The 23897-nt window shown below is 46.3% G+C and overlaps 1 protein-coding gene across 38 annotated transcripts in view; it reads right to left on the bottom strand.

Annotated features, from left to right (window-relative positions):
* Positions 1–23897, bottom strand: part of SORBS1 (sorbin and SH3 domain containing 1) — a 231905-nt gene that overhangs the window by 22902 nt on the left and 185106 nt on the right. For 37 of the 38 annotated variants that reach the window (XM_043475881.1, XM_043475889.1, XM_043475892.1 and 34 more), the window contains 7 exons: positions 20357–20406; positions 13352–13524; positions 10585–10670; positions 7399–7566; positions 3379–3425; positions 1340–1454; positions 1060–1185 (listed from right to left, as the gene is read on the bottom strand). In XM_043475881.1, coding sequence (XP_043331816.1) covers positions 1060–1185; positions 1340–1454; positions 3379–3425; positions 7399–7566; positions 10585–10670; positions 13352–13524; positions 20357–20406 — 765 coding nt within the window. Of the gene's footprint in view, positions 1–1059; positions 1186–1339; positions 1455–3378; positions 3426–7398; positions 7567–10584; positions 10671–11330; positions 12798–13351; positions 13525–20356; positions 20407–23897 lie in introns of all 38 variants that reach the window. The other variant, XM_043475917.1, reaches the window with a different exon arrangement.

The following is a 23897-nucleotide window of genomic DNA, read 5'->3' as shown; positions in this document are numbered from 1 at the left end:
TAATCACTACCTATAATATTATCACTTGAGGGTCACCACTGGTAATATTTTGGTACAGATAATTCCATGTGAATTAGACTTGCATATATTTTTTCTTATAAAAACAATATGCACTGTATTCCCCTTTGTAATTTGCTTTTTTGGTACTGAATAACATACAGTATACATCCTTCTTTATCAAGAAATATAATTCTATGTTTCTCCTGGCGGTGCACAGCTTAATGGCCCACTGCAGGTGTTCTATTGTACATACATATAATGGCTTAATTATTGGTCTCCTGATGTAGGGCAACTAGGTTGCTCCCACTGTTTCTCTTTTCTATAAGGTGGTTCATCTTTTTTCAAGGCATAGTCTCACTTCCCTCAATCCTCAGTAAAATTCTTAACTTCAGTACCTTCAGCCAGCCAGAGAATTTTGACATATAGAGAGTTTCCGAATTCCTGGAAAGAACAGTATCTCTGCCTGGCTTAACTGTATTCAAAATAAGTACAAGCACCTTGAAGGCAATGATAACATTGTCACCTCCTGCTCACCAAGGGCCAACTAGCTGCCATGTGTCACACTGGGGGCTTCCCTGAGGCTGCTTCATTTAATCTGCTCATGGCGGCTCAGGAAAAGGGCCATTTATCTTCACTTTACATAGGAGGAAATCACAGCTCTGAAAAATTATTTAACTCCCCAAAAGCTGCACGCCTGATAACCTATGACTCTTGTCTTCAAAGTTTTTCAGACTTCTGGTGTCTGAGGACATTCCCTTCTCCACATTAACGTTGTATAACCTAGTTGCCAACACAGCACTTCTCACATTACTAGGTGCTCAATAAACACTGAATACAGTTTATAAAAGAGGTGGATCTATGATTTCAGAAATACCACCTTTCATCAGTAAACTCAACTGCAGAAATCCCTCAATTGCCCTCAATGCAATTCTTCATGGGGCACAGAATTGGGTGTGCAACCGCCCCGCCAGACTGGCCAGCACCCCAATACCCCATCCCCATGACGACAGCGCCCACCAAGGTGGGGGTCCCCTGGTGTGGTATGAGAGGGCGGCTTACCTTTCTGAAGGACATCTCTACTTGGGTATCACCGTTAAAGTTAAACTTGGCGATGGCTTCGCCATATTCCAGAACTTGTACTGGTGCCAGTTTTTTGGGCTGAGCCTTCTCAGCAGGAGGAAGAAGCTGAGAAAGGCGGGAGGGAAAAAAGAGGCAAAGGAAATGGAAAAGAGCAGAAAGCAAGGAAATGACAGGAAAGGAGAAAACAAAACACAAGTTAGATAAATGGTGCTCTGCGCATGTCTGGGCTTTTCCTGAGAAAGAGACAGAGCCAGCGTACCTCGATGTAGGTGCGGGGGAAGATCCCCACCCGGCCGTGATGCTCTCCTTCGTACCAATTCTGATCAATTTGCTTATAAATGTAAACGATGTCTCCCTTCTGCAGAGGAAGCTCCCTGTGGACAGAGGGTCACGGCATTTTAGGAGATGTTCCAATGAGTCTAAGACTGAGATGCTCAGTGTTTTAGCAAAAGGAGACTTTGAGTGAGGTCAAAAGCAACAAGTTACATCAGTATTTGTGACATCCTGATATCCTTTTATCATTCTATCCATTTAGCCATCCACCCACCCATTCATTTCATTATCCATCCATCCATCCACCAGTCTCATTATCCATCAATCCATCCATACATACACTCATCTAGCATCATGCAGTAGAAAGGCTCTGAAATTAGGCAGATCTGGATCCAAAACCCAGTTATATCATTTACTAGCTCTGGTACCTTGGGCAAGATACTTAATCCCTCTGAGATGTTGAGTTGGCCAGAAACATCTTATGTGTGTGAAAGTTGCTCAGTCGTGTCCGACTCTTTGCAATTTCTTTAGGCCAGAATACTGAAGTGGGTAGCCTTTCCCTTCTCTGGGGATCTTACCAGCCCAGGGATTGAACCCAGGTCTCCTGCATTGCAGGTGGATTCCTTACCAGTTGAGCCACCAGGGAAGCCCAGAAACATTTTATGGAAAAGCCCAAATGACTGTATTGGGTTTCTGGCCAACCCAATACTTTCTTTATCTGAAAATAGGAGCTAACTCAGAGTCTGTGGAGAAATCATCAACAAACTACAAATAGAAGACCTAGCCTGGTGCCTGTGATATAGTTAACAGTCAGTAAATGTTAGTTCACTTCCTTTTCAACACAGAAAAGGGATCTTGGAAAGAAAAGTGAATTTTCCCTCTTCATGCCCATTTTCAACTTTTCCATATACATCCGTTTGTTTGCCTCAATAGTATGTTAATCTCTAGCCAGGAATCCATTTTAAAAAGTGAGACAGATAGATAATAGATACATTTTAAGCAAAACAAAAACTGCAACTTGAAATTTTCTTGAGTTAGAAAAAATGACCTGATCTTTTCCATGTGCATCAAACAAACAACAAGGAAAGACAGGCCTCTGACTGCAGGGTGGAGGGGGTGTGCCTGCTTTGTGGTGCGCCAGGTGGTCCCACAGTACATAAAGGGGTGCTGGCTAGACAACGGGGGCACGTCCAGAAAACCTCACAGTCAGCCCTGTGCTGGATCAAAGGATAAGGCTACCTGTGTGGGTCTCACACCAGCAGGCAGGATTCTAAACCTAAAGAGCCCTGTGAAGGGAATCCAGGGTGTTTGTCTCTAGAAAAAAGAATGTCTTTGGTCGATTTTTTGCCATAGCCCTTCTCAGGGGAGTTCTGAATTTCCCCCCTCCGTTTACCCTCAACTATGGAAACACAGATAAGCAGAATCCTCAGAATACCCACCCCTGCTGGACATCTACAGATTCTAAACTCTGCTACCCTAAGGGATCGCAGGTATGGAGGTGGGTGGGAGCTGTGATTCCCCCCACCCCACTCCCCAACACCACCACCCCAGGTAAGCAAGGAGGGGGACACTCATGAGAGGCTGAGAGGTCATGTATCGTGGGGGCTGGGGATGCCTCCTTCCTGCTCTATGGACCACACCCCATCCCCAAGGAACCAGTGGCAAGGTCTGATAGTAACAAGATTTGTGAAATGATAATGTGATACACTTTAGATCTTTTCTGGAGACTCATCATGCCCTTCAGCACCCTGGCACCCTGGAAGAAGTCCTGTGGGACAGAAACCTGTTTAACTTGGTTGAATCAAGTGCTTCCACAGAACACTTTTTTGAGTAACATTTATGGGGGAAAACAGAACCCAGTGACTGGAGGTGTTTAACATATTCAAGTCTATGGATCTCTCATTTTCTCTTTAAAAAGTGCTATTATTAAGTGTTTGGGGGAGGCAACATGGTGCAATGAAAGCACAGGGTCAGGAGGAAGGCACCCTGTCCCCAGAAGAAACAAGGTGGGTAAATGGCACTTACTTTAGTGTCTGAGCTTTAAAGTCAAACTTGGCTCTGGCAGGTCTCATCTGAACACAAGAAACAATGACAAGTTAAAATTGCAATTCATGTACAATGAAAAGAACACATGTTTACAAGCTTCCAGAAAGCAAAGCAGAAAAATCCACCCTAACCAGTTTACTCTGGTATTGAAATATGGGCAGAATTCCACTTGTCTGACCTTAGCAGAGCACTAGATGAATAGTCAGCTATGCCATGCGTGAGGATCTCCCTACGGAGGGCCAGATTTGGGGAAGAGATGGTCAGAAAAGTCCTAAAGCTGAAATGCTGATTCTCAAAGCTGATACTGCTATTAAAAAAAAAAAACAGTTGGAAGTCCTGAGACATTCCTTATCTACTGTCTTCCTCTTTGGGGAGCACATTGTTTGTGTGACTTAAATTATGCCCTGCAAGTAGATGAACCCCGACTGACTTCTCCTATCACCCCCAACATATATTTCTCAACGTCTGTGAAATCATCCAAAAAGCCAGATATAGCAAGCCCTAAGCTCATGCTCTTCCTCCAAGGCTCCCATTCTTGCTGGGGAGCCCTCTCCTCCTAGTCTCCCAAGCCTGGAAGTCATCCGCAGCCCCATCTCCACTTTCTCATCGAGTCTGTCATTAAGTCACACCAACTCTCCCTCCGTCCCCTCCACAACCCGTCTCATGTTCGACCTCTGGTACCCACAAGCACAAAGCTTCCTTTGACTTCAGTTCTCTTCACTCTAATCTGGTGTCACTCAGAAGCACAAATAACATTCCTCAAATGCTTCCATTACATCACTGCCTCACTCTGAAGTTGGCTGAGTCTCTCAACTGTCATTCAGGTCAACTCTCAATGCCTGAGGTGGGTTAAGGTCTTTGGGTAATTTCTCCCCACTCATACCTAACTGCCTTATCTCCTAGGACACTCTTCCTGACCCAATCAGGCAAGTCTATTTGCTGCATCTTGTCTAGACACCCTTCTGTGTCTGGAATTTCTTCATCACCAATTCCATCAAAGAGAGGAAAAGGTTCTTCTTTACTTACCATGTTTATTTGCACATCTTTCTTCCCCACCACTAAAAGTAGTTACATTTTTTTTTTCTTTAAAGAAAGACAGAGGGGAAAAATCAAGTGAGCAAGCTGTGCATAGCTGCCAGTATAATTCTGCCCCAGCTAGGAGCAGCTCCAACCTACTCAACTGCTATGACTTTTTGGTCTAGGGAAACAATGTGATGAAAATTAAGTTACGTACTTCCTACTTAAGTATTAGAAGGCATGGACAAAGCAGAGGGGAATATAGGTGAGAAAAAAACACTTTCAGAAGCTTCATCAAGCTCAGTTTTAGATCCTGATCCCTCAATGAAATACCCCCACATTATCAGGCTCCTTGAGCTGGGGTCTTGTAGGGACCTTCTTTAAGGCCATGAATTCTCTGCAGGAATTTTTTATTTTTCCATTTTCATGTTCTGTTTCTATCTATCTCCCATACATACTAGAAGTCAGCTAAATGCCAACCTTATAATCAATGTCAGAATTTCACTGTCTGCAACTGTGTCTGTTATGACCAGAGAGCATAATTTAACCACTGTAAGCAAATAAGAAGAGAACAATCATGGAGTTATTTACAAATGACAAGTTCACAGAGAAGGCCAAATGACCAACATTTTAAGGACACAAATGTCACAGTGACTCCAATTTTTAAAAAGTGAGGGGGGGGCGCCACTGGTTACCTCATGACAGCCAACTGCAGAGCTGTGTGAAATTAAAAACAAATTCATACCAAAATAGCATGATATTCATACTCTGAATGACAACTGAATTCAGGGAAATTATATCAACTATCAATTAAATTAGTAAAACCCAAGCCATGCGATGAACAGTCAGTGGTGCCTTCTGTCATTCAAAAGATTGAGACATGAATATTAACCAGGTCTCAATTAAATTAATAATTATCAAATAAAAACTGTATAGGTGTATAGTTTACTATTTAATCTGTAAATTGGCTTAGGTCAACCCAACTGGGTTGGTGAAAATTTGTCTTTAAAGGGAACCCATACGTTATCTAAGACTGAGAAACACTGATTCCATCAAACATAAGACATAAGCCATCATTGCCTATACAAAGCATCATTTCCCTCTTTATCTCCCTCCATCCCCCTGAGGCTGAATCTACCTTTTCCTCCTCTGGTTCCCAAGGCATCGTGTTACTTACTACGACAGAGGTAACTGTTCCAAGGGTGCCTCTTCCACTAGACTGCCCGCTTCCCAAGAGCACAGTCTGAGTCTTGTTTCTGTCCCCTCATAGGGTCCTGGACAGGATTAGTGGTCACCCAAACCCTACTGAATGGGACAGAGGTACATCTACACAGCCTAGTATACCGGGACACATTGGTAATGGGACGGAAGTATATCTACATGGTCTGGACACCAGGACTCACTGGTTTTTGTCTTCTGACGTCTGTCAGTCAGCATCTAGGGCCGGGATTCTCAATATGCAGTCCCTGAACTGCTCAAAAATGCAAATTCTCAGGTCACACCCAGAATCAGAAACTTGGTGGATGGGGACCAGCAACCTGTATTTTAACAAGCCTTGAGGGGATTCTGATGCTCTCAAGTTTGAGAACCTCTGCTCTAGAAGGGATGCAGCGTGGGTTAGACAGAGTTCACCTGCCTCTGACTATGGTTACTGTGCCCTGGTTGCATTTCATTTACATGTATTATCTACAGGGATTAGGCAGCCCTAGGTTGCCTCTGCATGTCCCCATCTCCTCCATCACTCACAACCAGATAGGTCCGGGAACAAGGATAACCTGTCACCAGAACCTTCAGAACAGAGTGGTATGGAGGAGCTGGAATGCTGAGGGCTGGGAGCTGTCTTTTCCTTGCATCTGAGTTACTCTTGATAACATCTGCCTTTTTTAAAATTACATTTTATTTTTCTCTATCACCTTAAAGCCACTTTCCCTTCCCCAGCTTTCCTTTTCACCTGGTTCCCCTCTTCTCTGTCACAGTCACCTTCTATTTCTTTAAAAAAAAAAAAAACAACGAAAACAAAACCCAAACCATTTGAAGAATAACCAGTGGTGCCTCTGTCGCTCGAAAGACAGCAACATGAATATTAATCAGCTGTTACACTGAACAATTATAAAACTGCATATACTTTGGTGTCACTCACCCATTCCTCCACCCCCACCCCCCAAGTCCCAGACACACACACTTCCCCAAAAGGAGCTAATCTTAGGCAGGGCTACTTAAGGGTCACGTGGCAAAACAAACTCTGACACAAAATGCAGCATTTGGCCAGCATGAGAATTTCAACATGCTGACCTTCGCGCAGGAGGCCAAGGTCCAGATAAAATCACTTTAAAGGCTTGTGCCTCTTTGTTCCCTGTATAATATTAAGTTTCGTAATCTCAGCTGAGAAATGTCCAAATTAAAGGAATGGAGGAAATGGCTCTCAGAGAGCTCTTACCCTCCACGGCTTGCCCTAACTGCAAAACTCTCTGGCTTTCAAAATTCCTCAGTGAGGTTTCAGTTCTCTTGAACACTTCAATTATATCACTGTAGGATACCAAGCAGCAGTACTGCATGTAATACAAGTTTCACTAAACCATCTCTTCAAAGAAGCAGCTTGTAATTGTCCACACCATGGCCACTAATGCATATGAGCTAAGGTACAGGTGTCTAAGCGGAACGCACAGGCAACACAGTATCATGGTAAAATGCGGATGGAGAAGACGAGACTCATGATGGCAGCCGATGCTCTAAGGCATGCATTCCGAGTGTGCACTGGTGGATCCCAGTCCCGCAGCCAGGCATGCTTGGACATACAGAGCACCGGACATAATGGGAATCATGTCCTCCGACCAGCCAGAGAAGAGCCAAAGCAAGCCTAAGGGAAGCCAGGATGACAGACGCTGCTTGGAGAACTAAATTGGCCTATAGAGAGAGGGCAATGCTGAGGGGAGGCAAATATTGCTTTGGGTCAAGCAGCAGATCGAGGTGACCAAAACAGACCTCTGACCCAGATTTCCTTTTTGCCGTATCGTCTATATTGAGGAGGTCCCCAAAGCGCTCATTAGTGATAAATTGATGGTGCGTTGGAATGACGCCCGTGTGGCGCCGAGCTGCGATATCGGCTTCTTCTTGCTCGCGTTTAAGTCGTCTCTGGTCCGCTAAAAGTTTCTGCCATGAAATTGCATAAAATGGGCAGTGAATCATCTGGTCCAGGGCATTGGAAAACTGCCAACAAAAACAACTAAGGAAAAAGGTGCTGAGTCAATAGAGAGGAAACAGATGTTGGAGGGGCTTTATGTTCCCGTTGTAACCACCCCTGTGTGCTCTGTGTAGGGAGGAGACAGCACTGCAGAAGAAATCTAGGCAGCACTGAAGGCTGGTCCCATGTGGTTACACTGTCTGCAGACTATCCCTGGCTCAGCTGACAGCCTCCTGCCTCCAGATACAAGGCAGAGGAGGCCACATCATCCAGGAGCATTCATGAGCATGGAGCATGGCAGGAGGCCGGAAGTGCTATCCTCACTCACTTAGCCAGTGATGAGCTCCCATAGCATATTCCCACAGTGGAACCAGGGTGGGCTCTTCCTCCTGCCCACATCTGTCCTGTTAAACTGCTGTGGGCTTTTACTAAGGGGTTCTATGGCAAGCAGGTCATTTTGTGCTTCCTATTGCTGCTATTTGAATATGCTCAAGAGAGTAGAAATACCCAATTCAGAAAATATGGCACCCTTCCTCCTAGACCAGTCAAGCCTTCCTCTGAGTACAATTTTAGGAGGCTTCAGCATGTGCACCAAAACCTATTTGTGATGGACAGAAAGCATCATTTATTATCCTAATGTACTTTCTACTCAACTACTTCTTCTTTAGAGAAGTGAAGCTGAGTTTAAGGGACTGCTATAGACTATACATACAGGAGATAAACTAAGAATAAGGTACTTGAGTTTAGAAGAAATATTCTCTCCTAAATTAAGGAAACAGTCATTCATTTCTGTTTTTAAAGGCCTTTTAAAATAATTAAACAATATTACATTTAACTAAATGTCCTCACTGCCTACTGAAAGGACCCTACAGAAGAGAATTTTAATATTTTCTTACTCTAAACCAATCATACATTCCCAGAATTAATATTGCTTGCAGGAAAGCATTAATTAGAACTGATCATTTTGAGCATTCTCAGTAAAGCATTAGCCTTCTCCTAGCAGGTAGTGAAATGCCTTAAGTGACACCTAGCTCCAAAGGAGGGTGGACCCATCTTTCTATTCTTCTCCAGGGTCTACCAATGATAAAGCAGTAACTCGTCAAATAGCTATGGGATTTCCAGCGCTCAGGTTAAGTTGTGGTAAAGATTCAGTGAGAAAAGACATGAGAAAGTGCTTTGTGAAACACCATAAGGCCCCGGTTTCCAGCCGTGCCTCTGTTACAAGGTAACTTTCTATGTGGTCTGGGGCTAGCCAGTACCCTATGGCAGTCCTTTGCTGGATAAAACAAGAGAATTAGCTAGATGACCACCAATGTCCCTTCCAGGACTGACAGGTTCTTGTTTTCTGAACTGCATTATCATCAATGTTAATAATAAGCCCCTTGTGGGACTTCCCTGGCAGTCTAGTGGTTAAGACTCCATGCTCCCAATGCAGGGGGCACAAGCCATTCCTGGATGGGGAACTAAGATTCCACATGCCGCATGGCGTGGCCTAATAATAACATGAGTGAGTGCAAATGGAGCAGAGCTCCCCTCCCAGCTTGAATCTGACCTCAGTAAATCCATCATTTCCATAGTTTAAACATATAAGCCAAAAACCAGGGATAAGGACACCAGGATGTGTGAGCCAGTATATTCAGGAAACGAGCTGCTCATCCTTTGAATCACTATATCAGCAAAGTAAAACCTGCCTCCCACATGGTAGGTGAGAATTCTATCACAAAACCTCCCATGTTGGATGTTAGGGTTTATACTCCTGAAATGGAATGTCACCTCCCTTCATCATAGCAGGCTAGGTTTCAATAGGTGGAATCTCATATCTCAGTGACAGTGACAAACAGAAGTCTGTTCTATGGCCTGATGGACATGCATTGTGAGCTTTTCACATTGTTATCACAAATAATTCTGTCCATCAAATGCTTCCTTGAGTATCTTTTCACAGACAGGTGCAAATGTCTTACTGAGTACTGTCTGTATGGTACCCGGAGAAGGGCAGAACTGTGGTCTTTTTTGTCCTTTGTCTCTCCAGCTGACAGCATGACTGTTACCCTCCAGCTCTCTTCAATGTCAGCCCGACCCTAAATCCTTAATAAAAATCCCCCTAGACTCTGAAACCATCCCAATGAAACAGAACATAGGAAGAGGGCTTTGGACTTTACAGGGAAGAGGACAGAGTTGTGTACACATGACCACCTTTCCCTGTTGCCACTAGCCTCGAAACAATTCTTCCGTCTTTTCACTGCATGAAAATGGTCCTCAGAGCTTGTTTAATCAACAGGACCCGTTCCTCTGGGAATGTGAAATCTAGAAAGGACGTCTTGTAATAACACTTCATCACAACAGCAGCTTGTGATTCTGCCCATTTAGCTGATATACAGAACCACCTCTTCCTAAATCCCAAGAGAATGTGCCCCTTTCCTGGCCCCACCAGTCAGATCACTGCTGTGTATGTTTCAGCAGCTGCAAGACAAAGGCTAATGCTGAAGTTCTTGGGGTGGGGCACTGTCACCGTTCACCGGGGTAGCTCTGAGTTAAAGGCAACGTCTTCAAAATGTTTTTATAAAATGTATTTATCATGGTCATTATTTATTTTACATTTCCTCTTTCTCCTATTGCATCCTTCTCACAATATGAACTGTGCTTTGTGTCAATAGAGGGTGAATTTTCTTGGAGAATAATAAAGTGGGGTGAGGGTGCTCCCCTTTCGAGGCACTGAATGCAGTGGTGGGCAACCTCTTTCTGAACCTCCTGGGCAGTAGGACTGGCTGGACTTGGCCTTTGGAAGTTAGTGCCTTGAAAAAAATCAGTCCTACTTTTGGGCAAAGTGGACTAAAAAAGGAATGATCGAGCCTAGATCATATAAAAACTCACCTGTGAAAATCCCTATGTTTGATTCTAACTGCTAGGCCATGTCACCTCCCTAAATGTCTACTTCCTGCATATTTTTGTCTGCACAAGAGCTTAGAGAGTTCAAAAGTGGCGATTACCTCTTTATCATCATGACGCCGTCGAATAAATTCTTCTGTGGATTCCAAGTAATCAGCTGGTATAAAATGCCTTGGTGACTCTGAATCTTTCAAAACAATAAAGCAGAATTAAAACAGGCAAAGATTTAGTGGGAAACCAGATTGGGAAAAGATTTCACCTTTCATCCATGATAAATATCAAGTTTTTACCATTGTCGTTTGGTGGTCAGTATCAATTTCTGAAGGAAAAAAACCAAACTCCCTCCCTCCTGCTTTTTGGATTTACTTGTGAATTAGTTTCATACACAGAAAACTAACGAGAGGCAAAAAATGAGCAAAGAGAGAACCGTCTTAGAAAGGTGTCCTTATTAATAGGCGTGCAGGGTCTTACAGGACACACACTGTACACTCACACACAAACACACAGGGCCACCGAGAGAGGCTGCCTCTCAAAAAACCTCGGCGTTGAGTCAGGATTGGTGTGAACTGCAAGGGGTTCAGGAGTTCAAATCAACAAATTTCTCAGATGTGCTAAACGGCCAATTTTTCTTTCGAAACAGAGTTTGGTGGTTAGTCTAAATGACATGGGGGAATCTGTTTTTAAAGAAGAGCAGCCACTACGAGCCATGATTAATTGCCAAGCAAAACAAACAGAAAACAAAGGACGGACCAGAAAATGAGCAGGGAGGGCACAGGGGAGGGGGGAACACAGCAAGCAGGATGGAGGGACGGGTGAGGTGAGACTGGTCAAACACACAGAAGGCCACCTCCGAGGGGCGCCCCCAGCTCCCCGTGGGGGTTGTTGTTTCTGTCCAGGCCCTGGTCTGAGTACGGCACAGAGTTCCCGTTACTAAACGCCCGCGGGCAGACCTCCGGGGTCGCGGGTCTCTCCTGAGGGGGCTCTGAGATCCGGCTCAGCCGGGCCATGGTGAGCCGGGAAGACAGGCGTTTGGGCACCGAGGGCCTCCCCCCAGAGGGGGCTTCGTCCCGATGGGGCTGACTGGGGGGCTCTGGCTTCTGGCCCGAGTAGTCCCCGGGGCCAGGCTGTCTGAGGGGGTGCTGGAGGGGCTTTTTCAACCGAAAGGGGAGGGGGCTCATTAGGTAGATGTTCCTGAGGAGCGTGCCCTTGTCCCCTCGGGGATCTGGGCGCCAGTCGGGCCGCCGGGAGGCCTGCTGCTGCTCGTGCCTGCGGATGGTGGTGAAGCGGGTGTAGGAGGCCGGGCAGGTGCCCTTGCACTTGTTGAGGCGGTGTTTGGGGAAGTCCCCGTGAACGCTGCCGCTGCTGCCCTCTCGGCTGTCGCTGGACACGTTGGAGCAGCGGTCCAGCTCGTCCGAGCAGGCGGAGAGGGGCTCGGAAGGCACAAGGCCCCGGAAGCCCAAAGCGGAGTCCGCCATCCGGCTACACGTCGGGGAGGCATAGATGATGCTCCCGGAGCTCAGCCTGTCTACCTCCCGGGGCCGGAGCTTGGTTGACTCCAGGAGGGACTCGGCCGAGCGGGCGGACACGAGGCCGCTCCGGGCCAGCACGGGTGTAGGGGACTTGCTTAGCCTGCCGGACAGATCCAGGGACGGCATGGACCGGGAACGCTGAATCAGCTGCTCGAAAGCCGTGATGCGGGAGGAGACAGTGTGCTTGGGGATGTGCTCCGAGCCCTCCTGGCTGGGGCCCAGCTCGCCCCGGGCCAACGCCAGGCCGCTCCTCTCGAAGTGGGAGGCCAGATCCCGCACGCTGGAGGAGGGGCCGGACCCCAGGAAGAGTCCGGCCCGATTGATATGGTGCATGTCGCGGTAGAGCATGGTAAACTGCGGGCCGGCCTTCCTCGAGAGCGGACAAGGCCTCCTGGCGGCTGCGCCAAACTCCTGCAGGCTCAGCGTGCTGCTTGAGCGGCCGTCGTAGTCCCGCCGCGAGCGCATGAGCAGGTTCTCCACGCTGCCCCCCACTGGCAGGGGGAGGCCTCTTCTGGAGTCGTTCAGAGAACCCGAGACACAAAGATTCTCGCAGCTCTGAGCCTTTTCTGACGACAGAAGGATGCTCTTCCGATCCTGCAAGAGAGCGCTGGGAGCAGAGAGCCTGGGTTTGAATTTGGAGGGGAGGATTTCTGAAATGCAGGCTTTCGCGGCGGACAGGGGCTTCTTGTGCTTACACCCTGGGCCTAACGCACTGCTACTGTGAGCTGCTCGGCTATGAGCTGAAGATGAAGAAATCATGTGAGCATTCCCACCTTTATGATCCACTGGAAGCATGCAGAATAAAATAAACAGACCCATTAGGTTAAAGCTGAAAGCTGCTACAAAAAAAAAGAAGGAGGAAAGGGGGAGAGGGAACATGCTTATTTGTCAGAGGGTTTTGTGTGATTTTTTGGTTTCTTTTGTTTTAATTTCCAGTCGATGTCCGGAAGCAAAATAATCTGTGCTGCAAAGCAGGTGCAAAGATGCAACAAAAAATGGCCACCCTGTTAGAATTAGGAAAAGCTCAGCTAATTTCTAAGAAAAGGGAACCAGAACAAAAAAAAGAGAGAGAGAGAGAGAGAGATGCTTCAGGGAGAGCAAGGTGGGGATTCAAAGGAAGGGAACTATTAATACCAGAAAGAAAAATGGCCGGTAAGAAACTCAGGGAGGGGGCCGGGAGGGCTCAGTGGCCTGGAAATGGATCTGAACAAGTCAAAACTGATCCCAGTAGCTGGAGGTTTACTCTCGCTGCCATCACCCTAGGAATGGGTACAGATGGCCAAGAGTCACCCCATAACACTGTAGATGGGCCAGAGTCTTGCAGGCTACGCCCCGTTACCTTTAGTGGAGGCTGAGCTGGATGGCCGCTTGAGCCCGCTCAGGCCCTGGAGGGGGATGTCTCCTCCTTCCAGGACACTTTTATAAATCTGCCTCTCATTCTCCAAGCTGGTGAGATCCCCAGGAGCCCCATCAGATTCCCTCTTCACCGCATGGAAGTTGGAAGAATACACACTGAGAACAATGAAATTTTTAAAAAGAGAAGAAGAAAAAAAAAAACACAGCAGTTAGTATTTTTAACAGTTTTCTAAAAAGCACATTACCAGCTGAGGATAAGGAAACATACCTCCTGGAATCCTCACCAAGCACAGTCCTTCCTAAAAGGCATATCTATTTAGCCACAGAGCTCGACAGACAAAGCAGGCCCTCGGGAGCCCCAAAATATTCAGGAATTGTGTCCCAACAGCAAGGTGCTCTGAGATGACTGCATTTGTGCTTTAAAAGAATAACCGAGAAACATTGCCTGGGCACAGAGCAGGGTCAGACAGGAGGGGGTTCTGAGGCCCAATGACTGCACACAAGATGAGACAGTCAAGGACATGAGTGGAGCTTCTGACTTGTCGCCAGCCAGAGTTGGCCATTTCAAGTCCAGCACCTGCATAACTTTTCTACTTTGTTACTCACAAGTGCTTTGACCAATGGAGCATTAAATTGAACAACAAAAGGTAGTTCCCCAGCTGTCTTGGGTCTCCAGGAAAATCAGCCACCAAGTGCAACCGGAAGCTGGCATTCCTTATTCCATCTTATTCCATCCATTGCTTTTAAAATTTGTATCAGCACCTTAGGACATGCGTTATGGAGTATCAACTATCACTTGTTTATATCACTCATTTATATTAATCTTGTTCAGTGTCTAGGTGTTTTTGCAAGTTACCACAAATCCTTTATGGAATGAGGTGGGGCACAGAAAAGATTAAGAGCATTTACTCACTGAACCCTCCCCTCCCCCTAATTCCAGTTTTCTATGCCTTCACCCACAGACACACTGACATGTGGGCATACGCCCACATGTGTGCACACACTCAGATCAGGGGTGACCCCCTTTCTCCCACAAAAGCACTCAAGCTCTCACTAGGCTGCTTTTCTGTCCTACCGAATTCCATTTACCAGTATCAATACGGATTTTTCAGCATAGAGATATAAACAGCTTGATAACATTGATTCAATCCAATAATTTACTTATTCTCAGCCATAACCAGCTGCCTGACCTCACACCCCCTCTACCTCACCAGTTATCAGAACCCACCCCCTACCCACAGCCACCCCACCTTTGGCCGTCATCCAGCCGTTATCACCATTTTTTCCTGCTTCCACCAGAACAACAAATCAGTACTCAGGAAACCTCTCAGAATGGATCTGCTCTAGCCAATTGTTTTCTTTCTGATACCAAAGCCAACATGCTTTTTCCAGATGTGCACACTTTGCTACTGAGGGGCTCCTTGTTTAAAAACAATATTTTAAAGCTCTTGAACAATGTTTTAAAATATATCATCTCTATTAGATCTCCTAATGTTGGAAAGGCATATCATTTGTCCCACTTTCTCCAAGGGAAAACCGAGGACCACAGGGGTGAAGGTTATTTGCGGATAGTCAGAGAGTTGTTGGGTCTTGCAGTGTTCCAACAGATCAGAGAGGATGGGGAAACCAGTCAGACTGATCGAGAAAGGGCCAGTCAGGACTAGCAGCCACAGATTACTCAACAAAACAAGTCAAATTCAGAAGCTCAGAGGAATCTTCTGGTTTCCAGTGGTTAAGACTTGGCAACTTCGCTGCTGAAGCCTGGGGTTTGATCCTTGGTCAGGGAACTAAGATCTTTCATGGTGTATGGTAAGACCAAAAAAAAAAAAAAGGAAGCTTAGCCCTCGGTAGTCTGAGTTGAGTCATTTTTATAGTTTGGAAATAACAAGCCAGGAAGAGACAGTGTGGGGAACTCACCCCCTGGCTAAGATGCAGAACTGACTGCTGAGGTTCAAGAGGGATTCCATAAAAACACTCACTGGAAGGGTAAAGTGAGAGAACAGAGCAATCATCTCAGGGCCAAGCGTTTCCGAACGTGCCACCAGGCGCACTCTGGAGGAGGCAGGCTGGGTCCCGGCAGGCTGTGAGTCTAGCCTGGCTCCCATGAGGAAAGGGATCAGCTGAGGCAAGACTGCTATCTTTAAAAACTTGGAAACAATCTGTTTCTCTCAGCCTCAGTTTCTTTCATCTGCAAAACTAGTAGGTGTGATGAGACTGTCCACAAAATCCACCTTCAGATCCATTATCTATACAGACCTTTCTTTTGAGCTCCAAACACAGACATTCAGCGACCTTCTAGACATCCTCTACCGCATGACCCTCAGACATCCTGAACCCAGCCTGTCCCAAACCAAACCTAGCTCTGTCCCTCCGTCTGCCTTCACCCAAGCCAGAAAGCCAGTAGAATCACCCTCTTTTCCCCTCCCCAGACCTAACCAGTCCCAAGCCCTGCTTATTCCCTGTCCTCGACAGTCACATGAATCCTGCTCTCTCCCCCCGGGACTGCCCACGACTGTTCCACTACACCTCTGCAGGAAGTACGCTGCCACGGCCCACGTCTCCAGTCCTCCCTTCCCCCAGTCATCTCTGCAAATCACCGCCAATGACATTTCTAGAGAAGATCTCAATTTGTCATTCCACTGCTCATTTTACTCACTCTACAAATATTTACTGAGCACCTACTAAAAGTCAATCATTCTCCTAGATGGAAAGTCAACAGAGGACAAAAGAAAAAATTCCTGCCTCATGGAGTCACTGTTCAAAACCATTTAGTGTTTTCAGGGGAAAAAAGAAAAAAAAAATAATAACTGTTTCTGGACTTTGGGAAATCTAGACAATCTTAGGGGCTTCCCTTTTAGCTCAGCTAGTAAAAAATCTGTTTGCAATGCAGGAGACCTGGGCTTGATCCCTGCGTTGGGAAGATCCCCTGGAGAACGGAAAGACTACCCACTCCAGTATCCTGGCCTGGAGAATTCCATGGACTATACAGTCCATGGTATTGCAAAGAGTCAGACGAGACTTTCACTTTCAGACAATCTTAGAGTACTGCATGAAAAAAAATTTTTGTATTTATAATATAATGCTACTGTCATTCACTTTTTTACAATATTTTTTAAACTTTTATCTATATGGCTGTGCTGGGCCTTAGTTGCAGCATGTGGGATCTTAGTTGCCACAGGTGAACTCTTAGTTGTGCACATGGGATCTAGTTCCATGGCCAGGGATCGACGCCAGGTCTCCTACATTGGGAGCATAAAGTTTTAGCCACTGAACCACCAGAGAAGTCCCTGTCATTCACTTTTTATTTGCTGTTGCATGATAAAACCTTTCTTTGATTTTCCCCTCAAACACTTCCTGGGTTCCATCTCTGAATTTACCACACTGCATTCTGATTGTCATGTACGATCATGTAATTCTCCAATGACACTTTTCCTTGAGGCCAGGCAGTTTATCTTATGAATCTTTGCATGCCTGGTGTCTAACACTATTGTTCAATAAATACACATTGGTGGAATAAATGATTCAATGGAGTTAAATGCCAACATGCACAAAGATTTATGACATTTTTAAGGCCCAGGGGAGTCTCTAATCACTCATGTAGATCTACCCTAATGATTTGTGTTTGGATCTAAAATTAGATTAAGGGGGAAAAGTGATTTCTCTAGTAGACCATCACCATTGAGGAAAGAGCAGCTTGTTCTTGAGTGCCATCTGCTGGCCAAATAAAGTAAAGCTCTTCAGCTAGACAAAAAAAATATTTTCGTGCCAAAATGCTAAGTCATGTTGAAAATAATGAGTAGTCTACACTATTGACATACAGATCTGATAACTCCAGGGAAATAAAATTCAAAATGGGATATACACGATGATCACAAGCATGAAAGATGCTTTTTGAAATGAAAGACTGACAGATGTATTAGGATATTGGGGCCATGGGTGAATTTCCTTCTGTCTTCCCAGGTTCTTCTCACACTGTGATAAGGAATCATGCTAATAAAATTCTAAACTTCTCACATTGTGATAAGGAATCATGCTAATAAAATTCTAAACTGCAGTCTGCTCAAGATGTGAAAGTGGATTTAAGACAACACTATCACTTCTTACAGACTGACCACAGACTTTTTGATCCTGGGCCATTTGGTGACTTGTCTTTCTCTGGTGCTTAGGTTAAGTCAAGTCTTGACAACATTTCTTTCACATGTGATTCGCATTCACAAGCTGCCTGCCTCAGCGCTAAGCAAGCTGGATTCTAATTAACTGAGATCTATAGGTGCATTCATTTATTCAGCAAGCACTTACTGTACATTTTCCTACATGTCAGGCACTGCACTCAGGCTGATTTGTCCCCAACTGCAAACACCGAAAAACTTTAATCATTTGAACAAACTGGGAGAGAATCAAGCCTAAATTACTGAAAAGTCCCCACAGCAGGAGGGAAAAGCTCATCTGTCAAGATGAGAACTAGGCTATGACTGAAAAACAGAGATCTCCAGAGACATATTTCCATGACACAAACAGAAAAGTGAAAGTTGCTCAGTCGTGTCCAACTCTTTGCAACCCCATGGACTATGAAGTCCATGGCATTCTCTAGGCCAGAATACTGGGGTGGGTAGCCTTTGCCCTCTCCAGGGGATCTTCCCAACCCAGGGATCGAACCCAGGTCTCCCGTATTGCAGGCAGATTCTTTACCAGCTGAGCCACAAGGGAAGCACTTGAACACTGAGACACAAGGGAAGCACAAGAAGAGACTACTTGATAAATGAACACATCAAATAGCTTTATGTACACAAGTCCTCAGAGTGTCTGAGAGCAACTTGCTCTTTTAAAAAGCCTGCATGGAGGAGATTCCCTGGTAGCTCAGTGGTGAAGAATCCACCTACCAATGCAGGAGACACAGGTTCGATCCCTGGTCCAGGAGGATCCCACATGCTGAGGTGTGCCACAACTATCGAGCCCATGCTCTACAGCCTCGGAACTACGACTACTGAGCTGGTGTGCCTAGAGCCTGAGCTCTGCAACAAGAGAAGGTACCGCAATGAGAAGCCTGCAAACCACAACTAGAGAGTAGCCCCTGCTTGCCGCAACTAGAGAAAAGTCTGTGTAGTAACAAAGACCCAGCACAGCCAATAAATAAGGAAAGAAAATTATATATATTTAAAAAGCCTGCATGGAAACTTCCCTGGTGGTCCAGTGGTTAAGACTCTGTGCTTCCAATGCAGGGAATGTGGGTGTGATCCCTGGTTGGGAAACTAAGATCCCACATGCCAAAGGGCACAACCAAAAAAACATTCTGTATGCCCTCAATCCTGCTAACATACTATGACACAAATGGATCCTTGTTTTTTCTTTCTTTTTTTTAGTCACTCGAAACAGTAAACTCTAGCATGCCTTTCTTTGGTTAATTTAACACCCAATTTTGAATCACTATTGGTGCAGATGAGAGTTTATAGATGGCACCAGTAGACCTCAGCAGTTCCCTGGCCTAGAATATCATTGCTCCTACTCTGGTGGTAGCTCTGCCATGCACAGTTATGGAAGCCAGGCACACACAACCTTCATGCGCCTTTTCCTCACCAATAAAATGAGGATTAAAAATGACAACTGATCCTAGAATGCTGAGGACTAAATGAGGTAAAGTATAATACACTTTTGCTAAGCACAAGACTTGGCACACAGTTAAGTGTACAAACAATCATTCAAATCTTTCATTCAAGACCTGTTCATTCAAGATCTGTGTTCTTAACACTGACAGCCTGTGGAAGCTACATTCTGAATACTTTTAACTTCTACAATCTATTTTACTCAGTTGCCATGTTGCCTTTTTATTTACTTTTTTTTTTGGGGGGGGCATGTTTTGCCCCTGAGACTATTAGGGGACTATATGTTATGCTTCTATCAGAATATCCAGCATAAAACCTTAGATCCATTAGAAATTCACTCACTTCACCCACATACGCTAATCCCAGCTGGTTGACTTTGAAATGAAACTACTCTTGCAAAATGTCTTCCCTGGCCAGATATGATAGAGTGGATATGCCCAAGTGACTGTAATATTTGACCCCCAAGTCCATAAACTCAGCATTCACACCAAAGTCAGGCTTCTGCCCACACAGCTGAGCTTTGCTCTGTGTGGAGTTATCCAACCCAAATGGAAGAGGGAGTAACAGCGTGCCTTCCCTCCCCGTCATATTTCGGAGTGAGATACAGACTGTAATCTCATGGTGACGAGAAGCTGCTTCTACCAGAACAGCGCCCGAATCTACTGGGTGCACCAGGCACTGCAGGTATGCAGCCCTTGCCTTCAGGGGGTTCAGAGTTTATTGTAGTCACAAAAGTACAAAAGCATCAGTCAGGCACGGAAGGAAGTGCCAATAAGAGGTACTAACATGTTTGTAAGGGCCTGGGGCAACAATGAAACATTTCCAGCTGGGATGACAGCTGCATAGCAAAGTATGGAGACAAGAAATCTTGGAGAGGACATAGGTTGGCTTGGGGGAGGGGAGGAGAGGCCGATAGTTACCCTATGAGGAAGTGCGTGGGGTGTGCATTCACCAGCCAGGCAGAATTCCAAGAATTGGTATAGGGGAATAAACCCAGATCTCTGAGAATGAGACAAGTTGGCCCCATCTTTCCTTGTGACAGGTCCAGCCTGAAGACTTCACCCCCCTCATCCCAGTCACCTTTACACCAGATGCACTTCAGTCACACACCCCTCCTCACTCCCAGGAATCAGCTTCTCAATTCAAACAAATAAGCTTACAGCCAAAGGTAAAGAAGCCAACACAGGGAAATGCTCATCAGAGGTAATATGAGTCATCACAATGTTAATTTGGAAAAGGAGGAGAAAAAAAAATAATTTTAAAACTATAATTGCTACTTATCACCAAACTATACATCATTCAAAGCCACTAGACTGAAACAAATGAAACACAAGCCTTCCCATTTTGGACATTTCATATATCAAGCCATGTAAACAATGATAACTTACTATCCAGGAGGCTCTGAAGAAATTTCTGGAGTCGGGCTGATTGCTGAGCTCTGTAAATGTCAAAAAAAAAAAAAAGACTTACTTTGACTCAGTTATTTCAAGCCAAGGGGAAAGTAGAGAAGCCCCTTTCTTGTCCTAGTTTAGACAAAGCCCTCCCGGAGGCAGGGAGCTGAGCTGAGCTGAGCTGGAAGGGCTCAGGGCGGGTGGACGGCGGCGCTCTTTCTCTGGGAGGAGGATCTCCGGGCTTTTGTCTCCCAGGGGCTGCACCCAAGGCTCTCTGGAAGGGTCAGGAGATGGCCCACTCCTCATGGGTATCTCCAGTCGCAGGCCCACTGGGTGGATGGCCCACCACTTCTCAATGTTCACTAGTGACATGGACAGCACCTTGCACCAGCTCATCCCCAGCCCTCGGACCCCCTGCCAAGCCCACCAGACTCCGTCATGCACCCAAATGCCACAACTAGAGAGCGTCACCCAACACTTCATCAGGTACATAACATAAAAAAAAAAAGCATTTAAAAAGACCATACTTCTAGATCATTCATTTACCCCTGGAAATGGGGAGCAATGCAGTTTCACAAAACCTCTTAATGCCTGTTTCACCAAGTGGGAGAGCATGCTATCAAATGACAGGCCACTATGCAAAAGGGAGAAAACCAAGAGCTCTATATAGATAAAAAGCAGCATAGTTACAGAGTTTAGGGTGTCTATCATCTCGGAGAAGGAAAGGCAAAGGGTGTGATATATTTGTTTTTAAAAATAACATGGTAGTTGAATAAGTCAATGTACAGCTTAACTCTTAAAGACGCTCCGATCTCTGCTAATGACCACTTCAAGAAGAACAAGCTCTCTGGAAGAGAAGAGGCACTTGGGGAAAGGAGAGAAAGAAAATAGCAGGAGGAGGAGAAGGAAGAGGTTGGGAAAGGAGGAGGAGATGGTGGGAAAGGAGGCAGCCTTCTTTGGGGGCTCACCCCGGCTGTCCTCCGGCCCTTACCCCCAGTGTTCCTGAGAAACCACTGCTCTCCCCTCCACGTCCACCCCTCCAGCCCTGGTGCCCACACTGGCCTCTCCCGCCCATCCCCTCCTGGAGCCTCCCACCCTCTATGCCCGCCCGCCCAAGCCGGGTCTCCATCCTGGAAGAGCTTCGGCACAACCCTGCTGAGTCCTCTGGAAACACCCGCTTCCTGCCGATCCCCCTCACAGGTTGTCAGTAGGCGCTATACCTCTGGGGGCTCCCCTGATTCTTTACCACATAACTCCAGCTCCCATCAGCTACCTGCCCAGCGACCTCTAAAGTGTTTAGAAGCCTCTTGGTTATCAGATGCACTGACCTTCCCTCAGAGTCTATTTTTGGGGGGACCCCTCAGTCAGCTCTCACATTTGTCCCACCTCTCACGTTTCCTCCTTGCTCTGTTTTTCTCTGATCCTCCTCCTCCTCTGTTCTGTGTCAGACAAGATCCCCATGGGGGGCTATTGGTCCCCCACCCTCTCTCTCCCTTCAATCCTCCCTCGGCTCCCAGGGCTTCAACCAGCACTTCTCTTCAGGTGACCCTGACTGACTTTCAACACCCCTGCCTCTCATCCACTTCCAACTGTTGCCTGGATATCCCCCATATGATCCACAGCCAACACTTCAGAAATACCTGAAACTACCTCCATCAACTTCCCTCTGCCCTGACTTTTTCCCCATCTTTCTTATGTGACATACTGACATCCCCATCCTTCCTGCTTCCTTCCCCAAACCCTACACTTGTGTTTCCTATCCCTGCCCTCAGTTCTTTGCTCTTTACACCAGTTAGTTAAAGTGTCTCACTGTGGGACTTCCCTGGTGGTCCAGTGGTTCAGACTCTGCAGACTCTGTGCTTCCAATGCAGGGGGCAAGGGTTCTATCCCTGATCTGGGGACTAAGATTCCACATGTGTGTCTCCCAATAATAAGAAAATTTAAAAAAAAAGGAGAGAGAGAGAAATAAAGGGAGGACGTTGGTTTTTTTTTTTAATTAAAATAAGGCATTGGCTAAATAATTCTTTTAAAAAAAGTCTCACTGCAATTTCTGTGAGTTCTCTCTCACATCTATCCTCCCCCTCGCTTCACGCTCGTGCCACTGGAGTATAGGCTCTTGCCCCTGCATGCCCAGACCACTGCAGCAGTCTCCTTGCCCTCTCAACCTCCAACTGGAGGTTTTCCCTTCAATTCAGCCTCTCGGGAGCAAGGACACTGAGCTTCCTAAAACACTTCCTGAATTACATCATTGACTGGAGGGCAAAATCAATCATCCCCTTAACCATATTTTCTGAGTCTCTATAACCCAGAGTCAACCCTCTTTTCCCAAACCTGCCTCCCACTATTATCACCCAAAATGTTCTATTATAGCCGAATTCATCTACTTTATTCCTGAATCTATATTAAATATGTTTATTTTGCCCCCTCTACCATGCCTCCAATGGATGGCCCCCACTTTCACCAGGTACCTAAATTCCATCCATTCCTTAAGATCGGGGCCAACTCCTGAGAAGTCTCCCCTGATCTTCTGGAAGATCTCCCCCTCTCCTGAGCCCTTAGAGCCCATAGTGGTCATTCAGCTCTTACCAGGCACTGCTATGTACTAGTGGAGCTCTTTTATTTATGAGTGTGGCTAGCTGCCATGTTCTTGAAGGCAATGCGTCCACTCTTGTGCTGACTTAGAACCTCTCTCAGCACATCTCACATGCCTTAGCTAAGGGCCATGGGTAATGCATAACTGAATCAGTGTCAAGATGACACATTCATGCAACCTCTTCAGGCCCACCTAGCCACAGGCAGGACTGTGGGTACCAGACGCCATCTCTGCCCAACAGAAGCGGCTGTGAGCTCAGTAACCTCTGGCTGCTGTCCATCCTGACACCTGTTACAGAACCACCCTCTCTAGGCTACTTTGAAAAGAGTGCCTGCTGACTGGCTGGGGCTCCCGTCCTGCCTCTTGGCTCACTTCAGGACTTACCTACAGCCACAATTCTCCTTCAGAACCAGCTCAGACCTCCATTCCCACAAGAGCGACAGCAGCTGCCAGTCTCTGCCCTGGTTGGAGACTCAGCCCCCTACCATGCCCACCCCGACACCTATCCGCCTGGTTGCGAGCACTGTCGCTCATCTTCTGCACTCCCCTGGGCCTAACCCCTGGTCCCTGCAGGCTAACTCTTCCTCTGGGGACTCTGGACTCCCAAACCCTAACTCCCCTGTATCTGCTTGCAGTTCCGTCCCCCTCTTATCCTGGCCCCCTTGGCTGTGGCCATGATCACCCAGTTTGAGTCCCTGGCTCTACGTGACTTCATATCCAAGTGACCTATACTGGTGGCCTGACCCTCCTTGTCTCAGTTCTGTTTAAGAATAACGTGGTCCGCTAGCATTCTCCATGTCTCCCGCCATAGTCTGTGGACATCCTAGCCTCTTCAGCAGTGTCCGCATTCCTTTTTTATTTTCTGTAAAGATACCCTTTCCTGGTAAGAGTCTCCTTTGTTTTGTCAGGCAGCCATGGGGAGCCGTTCTCCAAACATTTGGTATT

The sequence above is a fragment of the Cervus canadensis genome, chromosome 8 (assembly GCF_019320065.1).
Source record: "Cervus canadensis isolate Bull #8, Minnesota chromosome 8, ASM1932006v1, whole genome shotgun sequence".
In the NCBI taxonomy this organism is placed as follows: Eukaryota; Metazoa; Chordata; class Mammalia; order Artiodactyla; family Cervidae; genus Cervus; species Cervus canadensis.
The sequence above is the reverse complement of the archived record's forward strand: the minus strand, read 5'-3'. Positions and strand labels throughout refer to the sequence as shown.